We start from the raw sequence: 24181 nt of genomic DNA on the forward strand, positions 1-24181 counted from the left end.
CGAAAGGAGAGAACTTTCTCATATTTGTCAAAGGACCACAAAGTAGCCTGACTGAAGAGGTGATGGGGGGATTTTGGGGAGTGGTCTGAGTCTTTTTTATCCAACACACACCTAAGAAATTCATCTTCTCACACCACTTTAGAAGTCGATCTGAATCTTTTGATAAGGTTACCCATGCCATTTCCTAACTTTCTTCAGCTGCGCAATATGTGTAGAAGGCATTTAGCTGGGTAAGAAAATCTCATTCCCAGGTCTTCTCTTGCCTTCTGTTTCCCAGTGAGGACTATGAGATCAGCTTTCTAAAGCTGCAATGTGCTCTCTGGAGTATACACACATCAACTGTAGTAGAAAAGAGTTTACCATTAAATTGATTTTAACTATTTTTAATTTTTCGTTTTGGAGGTGGTTTGGTTTTTTTGGTGTTTCGTGCTTGGGGTTTTTTGTTTGTGTGGGTTTTTTGTTGTTGTTGGTTGGTTGGTTGGTTGTTTTTTAAGGGAGGGGCTCTTCTCTGTCCTGAAATCTCTGCTCTTCTCTTTAAGGAATTTACTCATTTTTCCACCACATCAATATTAGTTAAAAGGCCCTTATGTTCTTTTGCAAGGTTACTTCTGCTGAATTTTTGATCAGTGAAATGTAGAAAGGCTTTGGGGTTTGTTTTGTTTTTAATAAGTGTGTGTGTGTGCGTGTATATATCTGTAGGTGTGCACATAAACATTTTTTCCCCCCAGCTTAATTCTCCAGAAGCATAGAGAATAACTCCATTCAGTTTTCTTCAATATAGGCATTTGCCACCAATTGAGATGCACTTGGGTATGAGACCTCATCACAGGCTGGCAAGATGCAATTATGACATCTCAGAGACTCAAGCCCTTCTGGGAATCCGGTGAAGTATTGTAGGGTATCTCAAGTGGCATTAGACATCTAACATTTACGCAACAGCATTAAGCCTCTAAGATTTCTGACTGAGAACTGTAAACCCAGGAACACTGCCAGATACACAAATCTTGAATATTAGTGCCATTAAGGAGGAAGCAGCATGTCCTTGGCTCAGGCAGCTCTTTTCTTTTGTCTCTGATCCATACTTTGGGTTTTTTTCCCCTTTTCATATGAAGTTCTTGCCTCATTGTTATGGGCAGAGTTCCATGCCCAGAGCAAACAGCATCAGTGGCTGGGAGCCTGCCTGCCAAATCCCCGCTGTCAGTGCATCCATTTGAGGATGTTCTACTTGTTAGTACAGAAGCTTATGTAAACACAGAAACAAAAGTGCTCAAATTCTCTTTTTTGTATACACTAAAAATATTATCTCACCTGAAATATACTGACAAACACCAAAACATTTAAAATAATAACTTAAGAGACTTTCAAATATTTCCTATCAACTGACACCACCATTAAAGCTTAATAAAATTAAGATTATGTTAAACTTTAATAACCTGTATTATATCTTTAGAATCAGAACAAAGATTATTTCTAAATCATACACTCTGTGTGTGTGCACATACGTGGTTCTTCAGCTAAAATTGCCCAAGAAAGGTTGAACGTATTGCATTGTGCTGAAGGAGAGTTTCTGCACTGAACAGTGATTATGAACAAAGAACAGCTTATACATCAGTCAAGTTACTGCTGTACTACTCTAAAACCCAAACAATTTTGCAGTTCCCTAGGTTGTTACTAGTGGTTGTTACTGCAAAAGCAAATGATGAGAAAGTTCCACTTCACTGCCAGTTTTGGAAAACTATTAGGAAGTCTTTTTTTCCTTTGTAATGCATTTGATCTTGTATCTCTCCACCCACAGAAAGAGTTGCATCCCATAGGATGGATAATCAACTACATTTTAGATACATACATGACCAACTGCTATGATACCTTTTTTTTTTGGTAACTTTGTTCTACTTAAAAAAAAAATAAATTCCTTTTAAGTTTTCACTGCTAGAGAACCTGTTTTAAAAGCTGCATTTATTTTCCTTTACAACGAAGTGGCAGTAATAACAGGCAAGCAACTGTCACTTTTCATGCCGGTATTTTTCAGCACTGTCACAATAATTTCAAAGCAGACAAAATAATCTATATGTTTAGTTACCAGGAGCCCAACAAGACACTCTTCACACTCAATACATTGATATTCTAGCTGAAATAGTCAAATATATATTTATTGCATGAGTGGCAATTCTATGTTGTGAGAAGATGCCATGGGAAATACATGTGAGGTTAACATCACATGTTCCCTGGGATTCCAGGGTCAACAATATGGAAAATTAGATGATTAGTCTCAAATACTGCATATCCAGTATCTATGCCAATATCAGAACACAAAGTAGTAAATGTAATCTACAAGCTGGTTTGTCAAAGTATTAAGATTTCAGTTTAAAGCTGAAATACCAGTCAGCAAGTTCTACCTCATAAAATCACTTTATTGATAATCAATGTCACATTAGGATGACCACCCAATAACTTGCTAAAAGAAGAACACAACTATGGGGCAACTAGAGTTATAAAAATTGTGGGGGGAACAAACAAAACAAACAAAAAAACCAAATACCCCCACCAAAAAAGCAAACTCTGCTAATCCTTTTGAAAATATTCAAAGTAACACTACCAAGCAGTTACATACAAGAAAGGATGAGCCTCATATTTTAAAAATATAAAGCAAATTTATATATATATATATATATACCGGTGAGGTTGGGGTGGGTTTTGTTTTTTGATTTTTTTTTTTCCTTTCCACAGTATAAAATACATCCTTGTCTTTTCCTGCAGCTTTTTTTTTAATAAAGATCAGCATTTGAGCAATTTATACTGAAACAAACCTGAAGCCTTTTTTATAAATATCCATTCTAAATTCCTATTGCAGAAAAGCTGACAAGTGTAAACATAATCTAATTAAAACAGCCATAGGTTATGCGCTTCCAAGGGCTTCCTCGATGTAATTAGTGCACATGTTCTTTGAAAACAATATCAGATTTGTGTCAATCACATCTATAGGGAGGACTCTGAAACTTAGGCAGCTAAAGAAGAGATGGTTGTGATGATGATGGACACCAGTATCACTTAAGTGCTGCAATGGAACATCTTTCTGGGATGTGTTTTGGTTTTGTTTTTATTTAAACCAGGATCACATTCAAAGTTTATTACCTCTGTTCAAGATTCACTACTCATCTACCAATATTTCAGAGCTTCCTACATACAAAAACCCCTCAAAGAAAGCAACGCCTCAAGTCAAAAGCTCTTCACAATGAGCTGCTTGGGTACAACATTCCTCACTGACATCTCTGAACAAAAAGAGTAACTAGTAAGAAAAGAAGTATCTTGAATCTGTTATTTATAGAGAGTAAAATGAATTTACATTCAGTACTAGCATTAAAGTAGTAATAATGTATGCTTCATAAAGAAACTCTTAAATAAAACTCGCAGTTTTAATAATTAAATGTGTGCTTGGAACAACAGTGTATATACCAAAATAGCAAAGTAGATTTCAATAATTATGTAACAACCCAAGGGAACAGAAATTCAGTATTTCTTATCTTTACAATGTAAGCTGTTTTGAGCATTTAGAAAACAGTCCATCCATTTATTTTAAAAAAAAACCAACAAACCAAAACCAAACCACACCTTCAACACTGCTGTGCAATTTGTTTTTAAGAAGAAAGTCAGTGCATCCACTTTCATTCCTAAGGACATGCTACTGAAAGAGAAGTATGTAACTTCTTATTGCAAAAATAAGAATGAGATCCTAACTTACTATTAAGGGACTTCAATGTTGTGGCTGGAGATCTTTTGCTTGGAAAAAAACCGAAAGGTTCAGTACAAGAGCTGTTACTACAATGAGCATTAGACAATTTCAATTTACACATCCCAGTTCTTCAGGTGTGGTTTAGAACAAGCACCGTCTACTTGACTGTTCAGTATTCAGCAGGGATCTGCCAACCAGGTCTTGCACAAAATAGCCACAAATGTTACTTTCTGCTCAGTGAAGTGAGCTCAGTTCTCCCTTTAAACTGTTAAGACATCCTTGCCAGTGTTATCACTGACAATATTCTCATATCTCAAAAATGAAATATTTAAAGATTTAATTAAAGCTAATTGTTGAACTGCTATACTCAGCAGAAAATTTAAATTCCATTTAGCAAAACGTTTGGCATGTAAAAATAAAATATAGGAACAAGTTAGTGCTCTGTCACAGTGTAACAGACCTGCCATTCATTCAGTCAGAGTTGTGGTCAATATTTCCATTGAAAAACTTGTTTATCAAGAATTTATTATGGGAGTTATTAAACTGACTTGGTAGACAAAATTTTCTGTAAATTCAAAGAGCTTTTCTATTACTTAAAAAGAAAAGGAAAAAGGAAAAAACCTGTTGCATCCCTTCACAAACACAAGATGGCTTTCAAAAGCATATTTTCTACTCTTAATGCCCACAATCAGCTGTATCTCTCCACCAGGCAAGTCTTCCTAATGCTCAGTCCATTTGCCCTTTTCTGTGTTTCAACCCGCAAATCACAGTTCTATTTTTGACTGCCTCAGCAAGAATCCTTGAAATACCAGGAAACATCATTGCTCCACTTGACCTTCACCTACCAAAATCTGCTGCTGCTGAAATTAAGTAGACAAACAAAAACAAGTCCCCAACAATTTGAAATTACATCATCTGTAGCCCTAATCAGCCACTGACTTCAGAAAGGCAAAATATTGCATTTTTGAGGACACTGTGGCAATAGAAGCTAAAATAATAATAAACTTTGAAATGGCTTACAATGATAGCCCAAACAATGTTAAACTTAAGTCTGAACAGGTAGCATCAGTCTAATTGGTGGACTTCCTTTGAGGAAGCAACAGAATACAAGATGTTCCCTTTCTTCTAAAACTAAAATGCATTTCTTCAATAAATAGAAATTACAAAAAAAACCCCAAAACATATCATCTTCTACTGCTGGGATTTTCTTAACACAGCAGGTAGACGTAATTACCTTAGGCCTAGCTACAATTTTCCAGGGCACAATAATGAACACTATCTTCCCACCTTTTGCACAAATAATTAGTACTTACTCGTTCCTCCAATTCCCTCACCATTAAGGTAACACATATAAAAAAATATTTTCTTCAGACCTGTGCATGCCATTTTTTAAATAACAGTGCTGACCTATGACACTTGCTAGCAATGCTTTCCAAAATTGCCATTGTGCATTTGACTCATCCTAATCCACTCAAGATCAACATTTGCTGCTTACAGTTACTCTATTCATAACGTAGATGCATATAGTTCTTTTTAAAAAAAAACAAAACCAAACACACAAATTGGACAACGTTTACTTCATAACTTTGAAAAGGAAAATTTGATCAAAAAGAAATCAATGAATTCCTACATCTGAGTTGAAAAATATATTTTTTTTAAACTATTGGCAAAGGATAAAAAAGATTCTGCCTTTAATCCAAGGAGGTATGGCAGTCATATTCCTCATGCATCTTGGAAAGCTAACCAGGAAAGTCTTTTAAAGCACAGCAATCAACTGAGAGAGTAATTTGACATCTCAAACAACAACCTTGAGTTTCATAGGTCAGACTAGTTTGGAACAACATAGTAACAAGGAAACTACTGATCCTCACTGCTGCGCTAAGCCAAGATGAAGACTTAGCCTTTGATTATGTACCGAGGCACAGAAGTTGACTAATTGGATTCAGTTCAGGACTGCAAAAAGGGCTGCTTCACAAGAAAAGCATCCAGTCAAATTGATCCAAAGAAACTTTGCTCTACCAGACTATAGGTACTGGCCTCAAAAGAACACATAAGGTATGTGAAGAAAGGAGGAAAGGTATCCACTAACATAGCAACACTTAAACAGACACTAAATAATTTATTTTATAAGTCTTGGACTACGATGTTGGCAAGACAGTAAAAAGCAAAGCAGCAAACAAGTCTCAATAAAACTAAAGGATGACTACACTCTAAAGTGCAAACTCAATTATCCTTATTTAATCTGACTAGTAGCTAAAAAGAAGTCACCTTTAGTCCTCTAACAAATCACAGATATTTGTATTTCAAGGACACCCTCCCCCCCTTTTTTTTTGGTTACATTTTAATGTTTTTTAAATAGGTCAACTTGAAGTCTTAGCACGGTGACTTTTTTCAAGCCCTAAAGCTACATCTAAAAAACATTACCCTTCAGAGTTCCCAGCTTTCAGGTCTGGGGACATCGTGATATGCTCCAGCAAGATTTCTGAACTGGACAATCAAGGGACCGAGGCTGCAGGGCACAACATACTGTACCACACACCATGCTGTACAATTGCTCTGTAATTAGAAGCAGACCAACCAAATACAAATAAAATCAAATTGGCTTCTTTTAATTTCTCTTATGAAGTGCCAGAGAAGCACTGGCTTTCAATTGCATCTATCAAAGAGGCTCTGGATTTAAAAAAAAAAAAAAAAAAGAGCAAGACAAAATTTACAGTAGTAAAAGAATTAGAGGGAAGACACTAATGATCATAGTTTCAGCTGAACTCCAAAGACCCTACGACATTTCACTTTAGTTTATAATGACAGCCCCAAATTCTATCTTCAAGCATTCTTGGCGAACAAGCAGCTTTAGATATGAAGATCAAAGGCAAATAATTACTAACCTTTCTACATTGACTGGCTTGTCAAATTTAAACAGAATATAATCCCCAGCAACTGGTGTGACAGCCCAGAAAAAATCTTCCCCTACGTAGGTTTTTTCTAGCGTATGCCCTTGGTAGACTTTTAAAGATGTCGAAACCTCTGCAGGTGGATTCACGTGGATTTTATGCAGTAATGGTTTCAGGAAGTCTTTATCCTAATTGAAAGAAAGACAAACATCATGCTGGTCAGATAACCTGTTTTATTATGTTCTTTTCCCAAGAGGTTACACTTAAAACAAACACTTGCATCAAATGGAAAATGAATGCATTACTCAATTTGGGTGTATCAGATCTTGTACTGATTAATAAGATGAACATGCCATTAAAGTTAAAAAAATAGAAAAAATGTCCCCTAGCAAAAATCCACAAACATAAGCTGATGTTAGCACTTCTTATACTTGATAATAACCAGTTTAAATCAGATTTCATTCCAAATGGAGTAACATACAACATGCTTGAAAATGCCAGACAACAAGAAAATGCCTGTTTTCTCAAAGGCTACAAAGTTTTTCATTTAATCAGCCTGCTCTGGAAAGGAAGGAAAATTTTAGATACTAACTGTGAGTTTCTGGATCTTCCCTGCTAGAGAGGAGTGGAGGCCAACATGCTGGAAAAGAGAAGGCCTGAAGCGTATCCGTAGGTTAGATTTCTGTCGATCACAATGTTTCTGAAAGGGGGAGAGAATGGGAGGGGGGGTTAAAAAAAAAACAAAACACATATTAGTAAAACCAACACAAGGTTGCTAAGTTTTTTCTGCAAGTACGTGATGTTGCATGAACGAAAAGACTCAACAAGAACCCAAACTTATTTATCCAGTTGTTCTTGTTTTCTTTCCAGAAATCTACCAAGACTGCTGTGCAAATATAATACCGTTCAAGATTCTTGCACAGAACCTGTTTATTCAGTCTTTCAGCAAGGGTGCTACTTGAGAAATGAAGGATCAAAATCCAAAGTTTATTCCCCATTTGGATCCTTCTCTATGACTGCTATCCAAGCAGTGGCATTCTGCAGAGACTCAGCAGGGGTTACGTGAATGAGTTTTTTTTAGGACTGTTACACACAGAAGCTAACTAGACTTTTGCTTTTCATCCTACTGCATCCATCTCCAAAACCTGAAACAGTAACAGTTATAATGCCTCTGAGAACTGTCACTATAAAGTTCTCATTGAGATTAAAATCTTGGTAGGAAGAAAGACTCTTTCAGGACACACAGTAACCATAATACACAGTATGCTAGCTTCCAGCTCACCAACACCAACTCATTCCCATGAAAACATTTTAGAAGCTTTATAATAAAAACAAACTTACAGCATCTTTCTCAGGGTTACACACTTTCACCCAGAGGATATGGTCCAGGAGCCAATCAATAGGTTTCTCCTTATAAAACATAAATATGAACTCTACAATAAGAGTGATATCTGGAGACTGGAACATTTTACCTATGACAACATTAAGAATAACTGGAGTTATTTTAGGTTAAAGATAACTTTGTCTTTTGAAATCAGTGAGACAATAGATGATAAGTTTGTGCCAAAACAAGAAATGTTAGCAATGAACAACTTGAAATCTCAATGTTATTAAAAGCTCCATACCTCTTACCTATGCAAAACTAAATAAAACAACTATTCAAACAAGAACTCGTTGTAATATATCTTGGTGCTATTGAAATATTCAATGTATACTACAACACAGTCTCCTTAAGAGCAGAAATTGTCAGTCTGCAAAAATAGAGAAAGAAGAGTTATGGATTGGTATCTATTATTCTCCATGCCACATGAAGCTTTAAGCATCTGAGACAGGGAGCTGTCACAAGTGCTATCTGCCCAGTCACACGATTTCAGCTTTTGCAGGTACAAAAAGCAGAGATGGAATGCCTACCACTAACTCCAGATCCTTCTCTGTAGAAACTCAAAGGGAAAGAAGGAAGCTACTAGAACATAACCAGAGACAACGCAACTTAAAAAAAGAGAGACATCACATAGCAGAGACCGGAGTTTTTTCTGAAATGCATAGGCTGTCGGCAAACTCATACTGAGGGAATTTCCAACTAGCCACACTGAAAGCAGTCAGCTGCCTAGTAGAAAGTCTAAGTCCCTCCCACAAACAAAAACTGCAGAACAACTTCGCGAAGTACTGCCATGACTCTGGGGCTTCCAAGACAGCATACTGCTTGGTCAAGTACAGATGGACTTCTGGGGGCCACTGTGCTACAGGATTCTTGGGAACCCTGCAAATTCAGGCTTAAAGGAGGCCTTGGCAAAATAAGTAAACTTATTGTTGATGAAGGAAGTCTATTTACTATCGACAAAAGCAACTTTTTATGTGGTTGTGGAATACATTTCACTGCCAGTACAGGTGTCTGAAGAGAAAGGTGGCCAATACACTGGGCTATTTTGTTAAACTGAATGCAGCACTTAAGAAAGGTGCCTTGTATGAAGACCCTGCTACCAGGTGCAACACATAACTGGGAATGGGACAGCCCAGGCTGAAGAGAGACTGACAAGTGCTTGTACCAGGGACTGAGTGCCAACTAAACTCCCAAAGGCAGTTCCAGATTTGAGGGCAGATTGAGAAAACATCATCACGTTTGGAGATTAAGTCTGCCTCTATTTTGCTAGGCTACAACAGAGGAAGCAAGGGAGGAAGACATTACATGACAATGAATCTCTTAGGAGGACACTGGCTGAAGTGATTCAGTTCTGCAGATGGTGCTGAGATGTGGGCAGTGCTGACTTAGACAAGCATGGGCTCTTGGGGCATATGTGCATTAATGGATCAGAGTCCAATAGAAAGAAGCTCTTCTCCAACGCAAGTCTTCTGTCTGTCCACACTTGGGAGTTATGTACAACACACTAACATACAGCACTTAGGCACGTGAAATGTTTTTTTTTTCCCACTTCTAATCTATGAGGCCTTCATAGGCTTTTTAAATAACATGTTCCACAAGTGGTAGAGGTCGTAATATTTTCTTCTTGTACATTTACGGAGAACAGCTGGAGTAGACGTTAAGAACAGGTTCCTCTCTGAGGTGGCAAAAACACTTCCCACAGTCATCAGAAAATGGGATTTGGTTCTCATCTACAAGAGAACAAAATTCTTTGGAAAGGCCACTAAGGACCTGTATAGGCTAGTCTGGATCACAAATAGAGAACAATGTTTTGTATGAAGCTTAAAAACTATCAGCAGTGTAGCATTCTACTGGAGCAGGTGGTTTAGTGGCAATGAAGAAATGGTGCAAGCAGTCTACCTTATTTAGCCGTTAAGGAGGATGTTCACATTTATATAAACAGAAGAGAGGATATACCTGAAGTATCACCCTGAACCAGTACTACACAAAAGGTAAAAAGTTATCTAGTCTTAAGTGATTAGGAACATACATTTCCACTGTGAATGTACATGTGGACTATCACTCAGAGCCAGACATTCAGTTATTTCTCTTTCTTTTGAGGCTCACTGAAGTCTGTAATTCATAGAAGATTATCGCAAGGCAGCATAAAAAAAAAAAAAAAAAAAAGAAGGAGCTGGGAGTTCAAATCCCTGTTGTAACAGCAATGGAAAATTTCTCTACTGAAACAGGTGACTGAGCCTGGCACGTTATACAATATCTCAGAGTAGATACAGAATGCCAGCTTAAAAATATCCTTGTTGCTAATATATGTAAGGGAAAGCATCAAAGTTGCAGGGGCCCTGTTACGTGTGCTCTGACACTGCCAGGTATCAGATTCTTACATATGGAGATTTGCTTTGAGAATGCCAGGATCTCGAATTGCAAGATCCTTTATTTTCTCAAAAAGAGGATACATACTTAGAAGATCACCTAAAGGGCCTTGCCCTTTCCAGAAAACAGGTCTAATGTGATCTCATCCCCTTATAACTTGTATGAAATTGGATAAGAACATAGCCAATGAAATAATACTTATTTTGGAATTCTGAGATGAGTTTGGAGGGGTCTGAGCAAGGCTACATAATGATGCAGTGCAATAAATACAGTAGAAGCATCTGACAAAAGTCCCAATTATTTCACCTGTTGGAATGATGCTATATTCATAAAGCAGACCATTCACACAGCAGGGTGGAGAAGTAAATGTGGTAAGACATTAACTGACTTGACATTGCTAAATCAAAGCTGTTCCTTACACAAACCTTTAATTTGGCTGTTTATAAAGCAAAAACATTGACACCACTTGTAAGTGCTTGTTGCAATGAGGTCCTCAAATAGGCATCTCCACTTGAAAATACTCTGTAACTAAATTTTAAAGCTCCCACTAAACAAGGGACAACTCCTACTAAACTAGGGATGACTGCAGGGCTTTCTTCTTTAAAGATATAAGAAAGCTGTTATGATTTTTATTAGCCTATTGTTACTATTTACACACTATATTGTTGTCATATTGTTTAACATTATTTCTGGAAGTAAATATTTAAAAATGGGTAGGAAACAATCATATGATTTGTACAATGTTGTGTAAAATATTCATGCAGAATAACAGCTCTTTCAGCTTGTCACACTTCCAACTAAATGGGCTCCCAATTTTCCTGGTGATTCATCTCTGCCTACTGCTTTCAACAGCATAGGGCAGGAGAAGAGAAAAACATGAGAAACCCTAACCAAACACCAGCTGAAAAATGGGACTAATCAGATGTTTCTGGGATGTTTATGGGACCAAACCCATCATTTCTAGATGAAACCTGCTGAGGTAGTCTGTTAGTCACACCTGCTTCCATAGGAAGTGGACCTTTCCATGTGGTGTTAGAGAGATGCACAATACCATGCAACTCAGAAGACAAAAACATCCCCACGTTATTGCTCCAATCTCAATGGAAGCAGACTGACTGAAGAGACAGTTTATCCTCTTCCAGGAGGTATACGCAGTCATGCTGCTCTGGAATCCTTTTCTTCTTCTACCCAAGGACAGAGGAATAGAACCACACTGTACATGTTCTCCTTTGACTAGCTCATCTTCTGAAGAGCACAAGAATTAGTCTTCAGTTGTCATCTGTGATGAAGAGACACTCACAGACCATGTCACTTAAAACCTGAATGTTAAAGTACAGGATCCTTACCTACAATTAAATAAGCAGAGAACAAGACTGAAGGTAAGAGTAGGAATTTGCTCTTTTCCCTAATTTAAGTTATCCTAATTTTACCTAAAATAGAAACAGAATATCAACAAACGAATTATTTACTTCCATATGGCAAACTTGTCTAGGCCCAGAGGCACTTTCCTCTACACCTAGATTGGCATACTACTGTCAACCATGTAGTCAACCACCCCTGACTCAGGGGAATAATCTCGTTAACATGGTGATGTCACCGGATGCACCAAGAAAAAAAAACAAAAAAACCAACACAAAAACAAACAAACAAATCTGATACATCCAACTGTAACTAGTCAGAATGTTAGGTAAGAATCAGCTGGCTGTACCTGCACTAGCATCTTCAGACCCAGCTGGCCTCTCTACATTACACTGCCCAGCACTGTGGAAGGATTCAACAGTGCAGGCAAAGCCTTGTCACTTTAATTGGCAATGATCACTGGAGCAAAGATGAACAGGTAACACCCTGCTCCTGAGTCAAGCCCTGGTCTCCCTTCAGTAACCAAGGACAGACATCCACACACTACTTGCTGAAATGATGCCATCACCTTCCACACCCAGCTTGGCACAGCTTTGCCCCAGCTCCTGCCCTTCGGTATGACACAGCATCCTTTATCTGTCATTTCTGTCTCAGGACACCACCAGCACAGCACAGCAGTACTGCCATGGATCAAGGTCCCCCTTTTCTCCCCCAGAACACTCTTCCTACACCAGCTCAAAAACAGGCCTCTGCAGTGAAGCCCCTGGTAAAACAGGTCTTCAAAGCTCTGGAGCCCTGACTGTCCACAGCTATTCCTTGTGATGGAAAGCAGCCCAGCACAACTCCTACTCCACAGATCCAACACCCCAGCACCTCTGAATCCAAACCAGCCAAGCCCCTGCCTAGCCTCTCCTGAGCGAGGGTAGCAGCAGCAGCCTGGCTTCCCTAGGGCATCGCCATAGCCCAAGAACAAGAAGCAGCATTTGCCAAGGTCCTGCAGTCCTGTGGCTTCCCATGCAGCTGCAGGTGAGGAAAGTGCTGTGAGCCATGGAGCCATTGAGATGCCATCCAAATCCAGCCTACAGATTGCCCACTGGCCACCCCCAATACGGAGTCAAAAAACATCAAGCCAAAGAGACCTAAGCAAAAACTGCAGTCAACACACACTGGCTCAAACCAAAGACAATGTGACAGTATTGAAACAATGGCTCATCTTGCACCGTGTTCATGCACTTGGAACAGTGCATGAGAACAGACATAAACCAAGGAGACTCTGCTGACAAAATTTCAGAGGTTTCAGATTCTGGGTGCATACAACCTACCCTTGGAAGGAAACTTCAAAATCCAAAAGAATTAAGACTCAAAGGTAAAATCTTGCTCCATAAATCCCTAGAGATTTACAAAATGCAGAAGACTTTATCCATATTATTTATCTATATTGATAAAAGTGAGAGCCAGGACTGAAAAAAAAATATATTGTGGAACATTTTCTGCTATTTATTGTGCCCTGCCAAGACTTCTATCTGATTTGCAGTCCATTTAAATGCTATCCTTAGTGAACTATTCTGGGCCTCTCAGTATTTTGTTGGCAAGTAGAAGACACACAAAATGAAAAACTTTGTTCTCTACAGTTCTCTGAACTGCAAATATCTAAATCATTCATTTTCATTCTTCTGCATAAGCATCATTAAATGTATTCAGTCTACACCAACAATAGTTTTATACCTGCAAGCACATATTCTAACTATAGGTGAAGTCTTTCAATGCTTTCCCTGTTAATGATATGCAAATTACTGGTATTAAAACCAGAACCTCATTGAAGTTATTTAAATCTCAAATATTTGGCTTGATCTACTCTTCCACAAACTTCAACTATGTGGACAGCTTGAGCAAAACTGTAATCAGAACAACTGGCCTTAAAACATCAGGGCACAGTAAGATTCAGAGGAACTGTATAAGACAACCAAAAGGCTGATTTCAAACTGCTCCACTGAAAGTTTGTGACAGCTGGCATTACAGCTACAGCACAGAGTATTGCACATCCTCTGGAAAACACTTCAGCTCACAGGCAGTTGGAAGACAAATCAATATTTCTCAGAAAAAGCTAGTAGGACTTTCCTATGTTGTGTCAGGGACCACAGTGCAAACCAGAATCCAGAAGAGCAAAAGATGCATCTCCTTCCACAGAGCTTCTTAGGGAAACAGCATACGTCTCACCCATTATTTATTAGATACTTGACAGCACTTAAGACTATGCTTTCAGTATTAAAAAAACCAAAGGAAGCAACTTCTGCTCTGTGGCAGAGGTGACAGAATTGTATAATCCTGCTGTCAGCCTAAATAGCTGCATTTGCCACTTCCTCATGTAGTACTTGCATAAATTAGATTTTCAGTTCAGAAATACACCATGACAAAACACATTTCTACCTAGCAAACTTGCAAGCTGATCAAGGTTTCCAAGAGCTTACAGTGAATCAGCCACACCTCTCTTTTTTAGAGATTATTTCTAAATCAGTAGCATCTAGGCAATTCAGTGCTCTACTTCCTCTCTTAGACATCTACACATAAAACTCATCCCCAGTTACAAAAAACTACTTTTGCTGTTCTCCACAGCTACGCGCATTACCAAATTACCATAGTGTCAGTCTGCACCAAGATCCATAAAGGCATAGCAGAGATGAGGCAAATCTACATTACTTGCATAAAATTTCTATGCAATATATGGTTATAGCACACCAATGTGTCTCAAAGCCAGAAGTTTTAGTCACTTTCATGAATACTAATTTTTCTCTCAAAACTTAAAAGCAGGATAAGCAGCTAAATTGGGAGAAAAAGAATCAAATTTCATTTTCTAGGAAGAAAGGCAACATTAAGATGGGTAGCCATAGCTAAACGCATCTGAAATTCTACTGATATCATCTAATTAAAAGGAGGCAAGCAAATATGATACAAGGAACAAAGAAGAGAGATGCAAGCAGCAGAAGCTAACAACTAAATTTAACTACAACTATTTTCAGAGCCTACACTGAAAAAAAGTATATAGACAGTATAGAAAAACAACTTTAAAATATTTTCAAACAGTTGTGCAGGTGAAGCCAAATCTCAGTATTAAGAACTATCTACCTACCCCTTCTGGCTTAGACGCTGTGCCCTCTATAGCAGCACTGAACAGAAAGGGGTGTGAAATACACAGATACACAAATAATAAGTGATCTGAAATACATCTGCATGGGGTAGGCCGTGCATGTGCTAAACTGTAAGTTGGTTTTATGCCCATTTTGACATGTCAGTCTTACAAAACTGCAATTTGTAAGCAAGTACGCTCTACTACTAAATTAAGCAAATGTAGAATGATTGTAAATTACTTCTATAGCCCAGGAACTTCATACAGAATTTACATTTAAAGTGCAATTAGAGCTGGAGCTAAAACTCTAACCCCAACTAAGCCCACAATTTCAGTTTAACTGTTCAAAAGTAGAAACAAAGCCTAATCAGATGCCCGTGTTCAACCAGTCTCTGCAACCACAGAATCACAGAGAGTTGCAAGGGACTCCCCAACAGAAGAGACAAGTCTATGTAGGGCAAAAGCTCCAGTGAATTATTCAAATGCTTATTTCTCAGTGATAGGCAGCTGCATTTCCTGTTTCTGCCTTCCACATTTGAGGCCACAAAACCAGTCCCATAACTATTTGAGCAACAGTGCATCTCTGTTGGTAGCTCAAGGAAACCAAGCAGATTGGTTATGTGGCGGCCAGACAGATAAGGAGACTTCCCTCTGCCCATTTCGTCTCCTCCTCTCCATTGTTTCTGCAGGTTAGAGTGACAGGCAAATGTACGAAGTATCATTTTGTACCCTAACATAGCATGTTTAGGAGATAACTACTGTTTTCCTCTCTGCTCAGTGAATCTCTGAGACTCAAAGTCAGGGAACTATTGCCTCAGCAACACACCTGATGCTGAGCTGGAAACAGCATAGTACTTGCCATTCACACAGTACCAACATTCTCAGTTCTCAGTGCTACCATTATGGGTCACTGAGCTAAAAATGAAGCTGTTCTCTGGAAAGTCGATCCAAAGTAAAAACAAGAGAACAAGAATTTCCAAGAGAATGACAGAACTCAGGACTGCACTTTATCTGTTACATGTCGGATTTTCTTCCTATTCTGAGGTCAATTTACAGCCTTTGCACTGGAATTGTTTGTGTTGACTACATACAGGAACCTCCACAGTCTGACTTAGCTTTTGATTTTTCCTCGCCTATCTCCAGCTTAGCGCTTTTAAACAGATCACGACACATCACTGCAGTAATGATTTGTAATAGCATTTCAGTATTCAATATTTACATTGATTTGTAAAATCCCTTCAAAACTTCTCTTTCATTGCTTTTCTGTTAAGTCTAGTACCTCTCAATAAAAACATATTAGTGTAAGAGCAAAGAACCATAAACTAATTTCAACAGCACTCTGGTAGTCAGTCCACAACAGCCCGAGATGCTGTATTAGCTTCTCTCACTGTTCATTGCAAATGAGAGATAGACTCTAACTACACCTAAGAAGGAGCAGACTGTCATAACTTCTCCTTGATGGAGTAGAAAGGCGGAGATAGAACAGACTCTGCAACCAAGACAAACTGATGCCTGCTGATTCTTGAAAATCTTGGCAAAAACACCAATGAAGTTGTTTTAGGTGGAGTTAGTTTTCATGCTTTTTTCTTTTACTTCAGTCAGTTGTGTTTTAATTACATCTTTGTTTTAACGGCAGCTAAATTCAAAATAAGTCATTCCTTGCAGTTTGACTGTTAGTATTTTTATAAATGAATTAACTTCTGGTTATAAAAATGCCCTCTTTTCCAACAGTTTGAGTTTGCCTCAGTCATACAAAAGTATATGAAACAACTGAGGAACAAAAACCCAAAAAACCCCCAAACAAACAAGAAAAATCCCAAACCCACGAGTTAAACCAGAGTTCCTAAAAAAGCCAATGAATTTCTACTTCTTGGTCTATTTCCAGTACAAAGAAGAGAGCTTTGAAGTCAGATCACTATTAATTCACAGAGTCTGAGGATGAATGTGTTCTTTCGAACTACCAAAGTCAACATTTTCTTACCGATGAAACCCAGCTGAGAAAATTCTAGAATCATCCAATCTTCAGAAGCGAGCTGAAGTGCAAAATTTTTTATTGTGCTGAAATAATTCTGCTTGACAACGATGTCATCTTCAAGCTAGAGAAAGGTAGCAGTGATATCAACATAAATAAAAGAAAGCACCAGCAAAGCAATAGGAAAAAGTACAGCTAGGAAATACTGATTTATAATATATTGCTAACGCATAGCCATATATTTCTAATGCAAATGCTGCTATAAAACCTAGACACTATAGCCAAGAATAACTATTGTAGGGATCACAGTCTGTCTATTTGTGGAGAACTAAACCAGAATCTTACTACTTCAGAACATTGCTTTTCTAGCTTCTCTCTTCAGAGAAAAATCATCCATGAAATAATGTTAGACTAAGTGACATCATCAGCAGGACAAGTAGAATACCTGTATTATTTGTATGCAAACGTGACTCTGTTTACTCACGCACCTAACAGCACTGAAAGAATTTCTCCTCTGAGACAAGAAGCTAAGAGACACATTGTCTACAGAGGTGGGATCCATTTCACCTGGCTTTAGCTGTCCAACAGAAGAACAGGTGCATAGTCCAAACTAATCATTTGGTCCAGGCAGCAGAACTGCCAAGACGTGGTGCTACAGTCCCTTTAATTCATAGTAAGTGCAGGCCACTCCTTTAAGGATCCTGCTTCTCCTGTCCTTTCTCCCAATGCATTCATGCTCTCCCCCTTGTGCTGGCACTAATATTTGTGCGACTGCCTAGTTTCAAATAGACTGTCTCATGTTATTGGCTGTGCAACTTCCAGGAGAGCTGGGTCTCCAACAGCTCTCCGAGAGCAGTCAGCATAGCTTTGTAAAAACTAGATGAGATGAGTGGGGCTTTATACCCAAAGGACACAGTCCCAAAATCTAAATAAAGATCATAAGTGCAGTTACTCACTAAATCTGCAATACCTGTAGGTAAGGCTTCTACTTCAAAGCAGCAAGACACAATAGGAACAATTCTAAGCTAAATTAAATTTAAGAAGAATTGCTTAACCCTGTTCTTGAAAACCTCTTTAAAAAAGAAAAAAGAAAACAAGTCTAGCAACCCACTGAAAACCTATCTATACACAACAGCCATATTAAAGTGATGCTGTACTTATCTTCAAAAGAAAGAAAAAATGGATTTTAGCTCAATTTCCACTCAAAACTATGCTGGTTTTTTTTGCCTAGGCGACTCAATGGTAACTCATTTGGGGGACAAGGAAAAAACAGTAGTTAAGGTGTCTGCATTTCTTCACTTTTTTTACTAAGCATCTTAAGATAAAATAAGTTGCATAGGACAAATTACTTTCTACTTCAGAGACCGTGTCCTCCACAAATTACTTCCTCATATACCATAACCTCCATACTTAATGCCCACCTTCAACTATGGAATCAAGTTATCTCTGTTCTGTGTAGGTCCTTCTGATGTGTCCCTTCTGATGTGTCCCTTCTGATGTGTCCAACAGCATAATTTCTGGACACTCATTTGAAAACTTGTCTCAAAACAAAGAAGATAAATTTACCTGAATGTAATAAACCCCCTTCTTCTGGGCATACATCATAAGAAAACAATAATCCAAGTTTTGTTTTGTTCTCCATCTGAAATCAAATTAAAAGCTTAAGGATTGTGAAAAAAGGTTATTTCAATACACGCTGGCAATGCAAAGTAAATCTCACTATGAAGAATGACGCATATTAGTGAAATGTTAGGACAGCTGCTTTTGGCATTGTTCCCTTGGGAAATCCTCTGTCTGAAAAAAAGGAACAAAGCTTTCGCCTTATGCTTTAATACAGACATAGAACTGGTTTAACTTGAATTTGATTTTGTGAAAATTACCTGACATTTCACTAAAAACCCATGTGCATTTTAAATGGTAATTCAGCAGGAATTACTAGGTTTTACACTCTATTTCAAGAAGAAAAACAGTAAAATAAAAAGTCTACATACAGCAAAAAAAGAATATCAATTCTCAGTTCTCCTCCCAAAATTTAACACTAAATGAATTCAACCGAGCGTAGCATTAGGCTCTGATCACACACAGAATAGCATGCAGATAGGAATGAGATGGATTCACAGAGCACTTTTAGCATCCCCACACTTTCAAGAATTACAGTAAGAAAACATTTCAAGAATTCACATCCCACTTGCGATTTCATAAACAACGAAAGTGTGGGTGTGGGAGGAGATGGGAAAAGATCCGGGGGAATAAACCAACCTCACTCTCTCTTTTGAGTCTCCAAATGTCTCCTTCAAGTTTGTCAAGTCAGGATAGTAAGTTGCAGGAGGGGCTATTACTTCCACCAAGCCAGAATTGATCTCTGTAGAAAACCTGTCAATAGAAACATCCAAAAGTCACATGAGAGATTCTGAGTTCTGTAGACTTCCTCCTTGCCTTCTGTTGGTACAGTTATTACGTCTGGTTACAACAATGACTTATTCAAACAAGGCATATAAAATAAAAGTAGTATATATATTAAAAAAAATTGTTTTCCTTAGCATCTTCTTCAGAGCAGTATAGCCTCTTGCCCAATAATCAGAATTCTAACTAGATTCTAAACACTTCTTTTGCCTTCCTTTTTTTCAGAACCTAGTGAATTTTTTTTCTATAGCTCTCTTTGAACATATGGAAGGCCCTAACACAGATATCACAAATTTCCATTCATGTTAAACCAATCCCATCTGATTATGTTGCACCAAATAATTTAATCCCATTTATTGTTTTACAGTTTAACTGACTGAATCACTGCCCCTTAATTTGTCATCTATTACTTTGTTGTTCAAAAGTCCAAACCCCAAAGAAACAAAAATGCATGATCTCATATTTCCAGAATATTTTTTATTACTTATCGCAACCTGATTTAGGAAAAAACAAAAAGCAAACCCACCAATAAGCTAAGAAGTTCCCCATCAAAACTACAACTTACTCTTTTTCCAGGCTTGCAACAACACTGTTAACATAATCAAGATCAGTCTGGAAAAAAAACAAACACAAAAACCAAATAGAATACTTAACAGTTTTAGAGCTACACTTTAAAAGAACCCAGTAAAATAAACATTGGAGGTAGCTGTACTTGAAAATCAATTTCAGCATGTAAGATATTTGAGTAATATAGGAACACATCACACAAGTAACTATGTCTTATGTCTAACGTGAGAAGAAACAATTTTTTTTGTAAACAGAGGGGAATAATATTTGCCTCATCTGCTTTTAACAGACAGTTCTAATCCAACTGTTGGTATTTTCTTGCAACCTCTCATGCTCTTAATGACAAAATGATCACTGAGTGTTTGCATAGGAAGAACTTAATATTATTGTTATATAATAATAATAATATATATGAAAATATTACCAAGGAAATATTTCTGGAAAACAGGGCATTGAACACACACTCTTCTTTCAAAAATACATCTCCTACACTTTGCATTGAAAGCATGGATGCCCCAACCACAGACAGCAATGAACATGCTGTTTTCCTGAGTAGGGTTGCTTTTTTGCATCAGAGATTAAACTTGAGGACTATCAATAGGACTATCAATAAGACTATCAATCACCTGGTTCTTAAAGATACACAAATTCTAAAAATTCCTTGTTTGTTAAAATATAAATCACGACATTCTGGGAAAAGTCTAGATCACCTAACTTGCCAGAACTGGCCGATTATTCAACCTATTCACTTGGTCATAAACATGCATCCCAGGAAAAGAGAGTTTGTGAATTCATAAATGTGACTGAAAATCCTAGCCTTTGTTATACTTACTAATCAAATAATTTGACATACTATTTATCAGTTTTCAAAAGAAAAGAGTCTATAAATCAAGACAGATTCTGGTGGCTCATAAGGATTCTGCAGAAATAGCTGCCTTTGAAATGCTCGAAACAAAGGAACAGTTCATACTTTTTCTGATGAATTTGTAATGCAGATTATCATTAAAGGACTATACACACAGAGAATAAATCCCTCCCAAGCATTTCTATAGAACCACTAATCTTGTTTGATAAAGGTGCTTACCCTTTGATCTTAAAAATCACCATTCCTATTTTTAAAGGTTTATTTTTATAAAATCCAACATAATGCCAGTGACGTACACTTTTCCAAAGAGGACAACAGTGGGCTTCTTCCAAAAGCAGGTTCTAAATACTACAAGAACATGTCAGTAGAAAGCATTTGTCATAAATTTTTCATACATATTTTCTTCATAAGTGCTATGCCTAGTGCAGGTCAGAAGTTCTAATAAGCAGATAAGGTGTTTGCAATTTAAAACTCATCCTGCACTGAGTTCCACAGAAGCAGACTCACAGGTCCATATGGACCTTAATATATCACTAAGTCTTTAAATACACATATGGATTGTTCACGCACAGTTTATTACTGGAACAGAGTTTAAGACATAACTTTTTCTGCTGTGTGTAACAGCTGCAAAACAGTGACCTAGTGACTACCTAAAAATAATTTTAGTATATCCATCTTTAACTTAAACATTTCTTTTTCTTTTTTATTTAAACTTTCTGAACATTAAAAATACAGAAATTGTTGTTTAGTCGGCACAGGAAAAAGACAAACAATTTAAATTTCCGGTTGGCATGCCAAACTTCAATTACCCAGTCTAGCATTAATAACCCACTTGTTAAAGAGTCCATACTGTAATTGCATAGAAAAAGCAAGATTTATACCTATATATAATATAGATAATATATATACATACACACACAGAGCAGAAACACAGCTAGTTTCTATACAGTATTCCAGAGATTAAAATAAATGCCGAACTTCATCCCAATTGGAAGCATATATTTGGTCCCAGGCCTGTGCCTTAGTGCAAGTCCCCTTAGACCGAACATAGTTTTGACCTATTCTGCAGATACACCATGAAGCCTTGCTAGTGCTTTTAAAACCTTATACACTTACACAGAATGCGCCACAATCAGAAAAAAAAGAAAGTCTGGAATAAGAGGGTTTTTTTCCCTACTTCCCTTTATTTGTTTGTGTCCTCCCTGCAAAAGGTTGGCAGTTTCCCAGTCAGAGCTGCAATCACAATAGGTTCACATTAAAGAGATGTAGCCTGTAGACTTCCAACCTCATATTGTAACCTGTGCTGCTGTCACACAAAGTCAAGATGGTCTGATCTAGCTGCACTGAATACGAGATATGGCAAATACCACTGCTGGTTTAGTAAGTAACCTTCCTTCTGAATCAACAATCACTGCATCAGCATAGTGCAAAAGGAGATGCCACTTTTAGAATGAAAAAGAACACTGAGATTAAGAAAGTTCATGCCATTTTTCACATGAGCAAATGCATTAAAAACTTTATATCCTCCCATTATTTCTAAATAGGCAGTTGTATTTCTATCTACCAGCAGCATCTGAGATTCAGAACCAGGATTTCAACACCAAACTCTTCCCCTCAGGATAGCAGGTTGACTGCCATCTTTCCACATCAGAACTTCCAGAGGCAACCAACTCCTCTTGTTACTCAGCCTAACACTAAGTGGGATCTTTGCCAACACCCTTCAGCTGTGGACATGTCCCAGGAAAGCAGCACTTGTAAGTTATTTTGCACAACCTCATGAAATAAATATGAGAATATGCAATACATTTGATCAAGCTGTAACTATACCCAAGGGAAGAGTTAACCACACAGAAGACTTCGCAGGGTAGTAGTGGAAGGAAATCTGGAATAGCCAGATAATTGCTTTAACCTGAGGATCTTTCACGCAGTATCAATAAATTCAGCTAGTAACTGAAAAGTGACAGAAAAAAATCTATTATTGACCAAAATCTATTCCCCATTTTTGAGGAAGAAAACATTTACTGCCTTGACAAAATAAGACCTAAGGTCCTCTTTATCAGCCTGCAGGACACGAGGCAGCTGAAAATAATTATGAACTATATATAACATGAAGGAGTTATACCCTTGTCTTCTCCAAGAACCTTAAACAGGACAAGACAAATCCAGATTAATCAAAAGGAATTCATCCATGAAAGACAAAGTGTAATACCAGGTTGACTTTGGGGCAGCTACAATGAACTTAAATTCTGTTTCATGGTATCAGTGCTGCTTGCAACTATTGAAAGGAAATGTCACTGGTGATCCCAACCAAAGCAGCACAACCTGTAAGACTACAGCTATGAATGTTTTTGCCTACCCAATCAGAAGGCAATAACAAAACCAGAATTTTTCCTTAGTAAAACTCTTAATGTTGAAGATTAAATAATTCCTAGGAGTTTGGGACCCAAGAAAAAGAAGCAAAAATGAACATTTTAAGAACTAATCATTTAAAAGTGATTAAATGCAAAATTGTGATAGGCCACAACCAAAGAGTTAACAGTGCACCAGCCACAAAGATGCATCTTATCAATGAATCACATGGAGCCTTACAAACAAGTTTGTCCTGTTAGGTGGATCTCTGGGAACTAATGAAAGGTGTAAGTAGGGGTGGTTATTTCAATATCAGCAGTTCAAATCTTTCTGCCTGTACTTTCTTCCTAGTCATATGAAATTACTGATCTCTGAGAGAAAGCAAGAACACTTGGAGCGAGACATCCTCCTTTTTTAATTCATACCAGATCAGACCAAAGATTGATCCAGTTCAGCATCTTGCTTCCAGCAGGGGCAGCCACGAACAGATACATAGCAAAGGCTAAGAACAGGGCAAGCATACGCAATACTCCCTCCTTCTACCATCCACACTCTGACTACCTTCAATTCAGGTTACTTCCTGACACAGATGGGATTTTGTGTATTTAATACTACTCAGTAGACTCCTCTTCAAGGTACCTCGCCAGTATCCCCTTGAGCCTATCTAAACTTTCAGCAAGAAAAGAAGATTTTAGCTTATGAGATCTATAGAGTTTCATAAGCCTGTGAACATGGCAACATCTAAGGTTTAACTCCTTGCATCAGCAATTTTGATGAGACACATATATAGAGTGCTTTGATGAATCTCTCTAAAAGAAAACTGAGAGTCTGTTGTGGAACAAACTAAAGTTTCAGACTGTCAGTGAACTAAGTTTTTAAATTTCCTCAGTTTCTATAAGATGCCGCCCTAGAATTCTCTAAAGTACCTTCTCTAGTTTAGGTGAGGCTGCATTTCAAATTTGCAATTATTCTAAGGTTTGTCTGAACAAACATTGTCATTCATAACAAACACACAAAGAACCACAGCAGCAATGAACTTTCCAATATTTTGTATTGATTTTTACGAGTGAATGTGTGCATAGCAAAGTAGTAGAATATATTAGCTAGCAGACAAAACAAGAGGTTAGAAAGTTCTGATTAACAGCTAGCCAACTGTCAGACAAAACCAAG

General features: G+C 37.7%; 1 protein-coding gene across 1 annotated transcript in view; it reads right to left on the reverse strand.

Moving 5' to 3' along the window:
- Window positions 1-24181, reverse strand: part of MGAT4A (alpha-1,3-mannosyl-glycoprotein 4-beta-N-acetylglucosaminyltransferase A) — an 85858-nt gene that overhangs the window by 14859 nt on the left and 46818 nt on the right. The window contains exons 6-12 of the mRNA XM_072849661.1: window positions 19796-19842; window positions 19087-19200; window positions 18394-18469; window positions 16837-16951; window positions 7963-8093; window positions 7214-7321; window positions 6616-6809 (exon numbers count right to left, since the gene is read on the reverse strand). Of these exons, the coding sequence (XP_072705762.1) occupies window positions 6616-6809; window positions 7214-7321; window positions 7963-8093; window positions 16837-16951; window positions 18394-18469; window positions 19087-19200; window positions 19796-19842 (785 nt within the window). The remainder of the gene's footprint in view (window positions 1-6615; window positions 6810-7213; window positions 7322-7962; window positions 8094-16836; window positions 16952-18393; window positions 18470-19086; window positions 19201-19795; window positions 19843-24181) is intronic.

Source organism: Ciconia boyciana, chromosome 1 (assembly GCF_034638445.1).
Source record: "Ciconia boyciana chromosome 1, ASM3463844v1, whole genome shotgun sequence".
In the NCBI taxonomy this organism is placed as follows: domain Eukaryota; kingdom Metazoa; phylum Chordata; class Aves; order Ciconiiformes; family Ciconiidae; genus Ciconia; species Ciconia boyciana.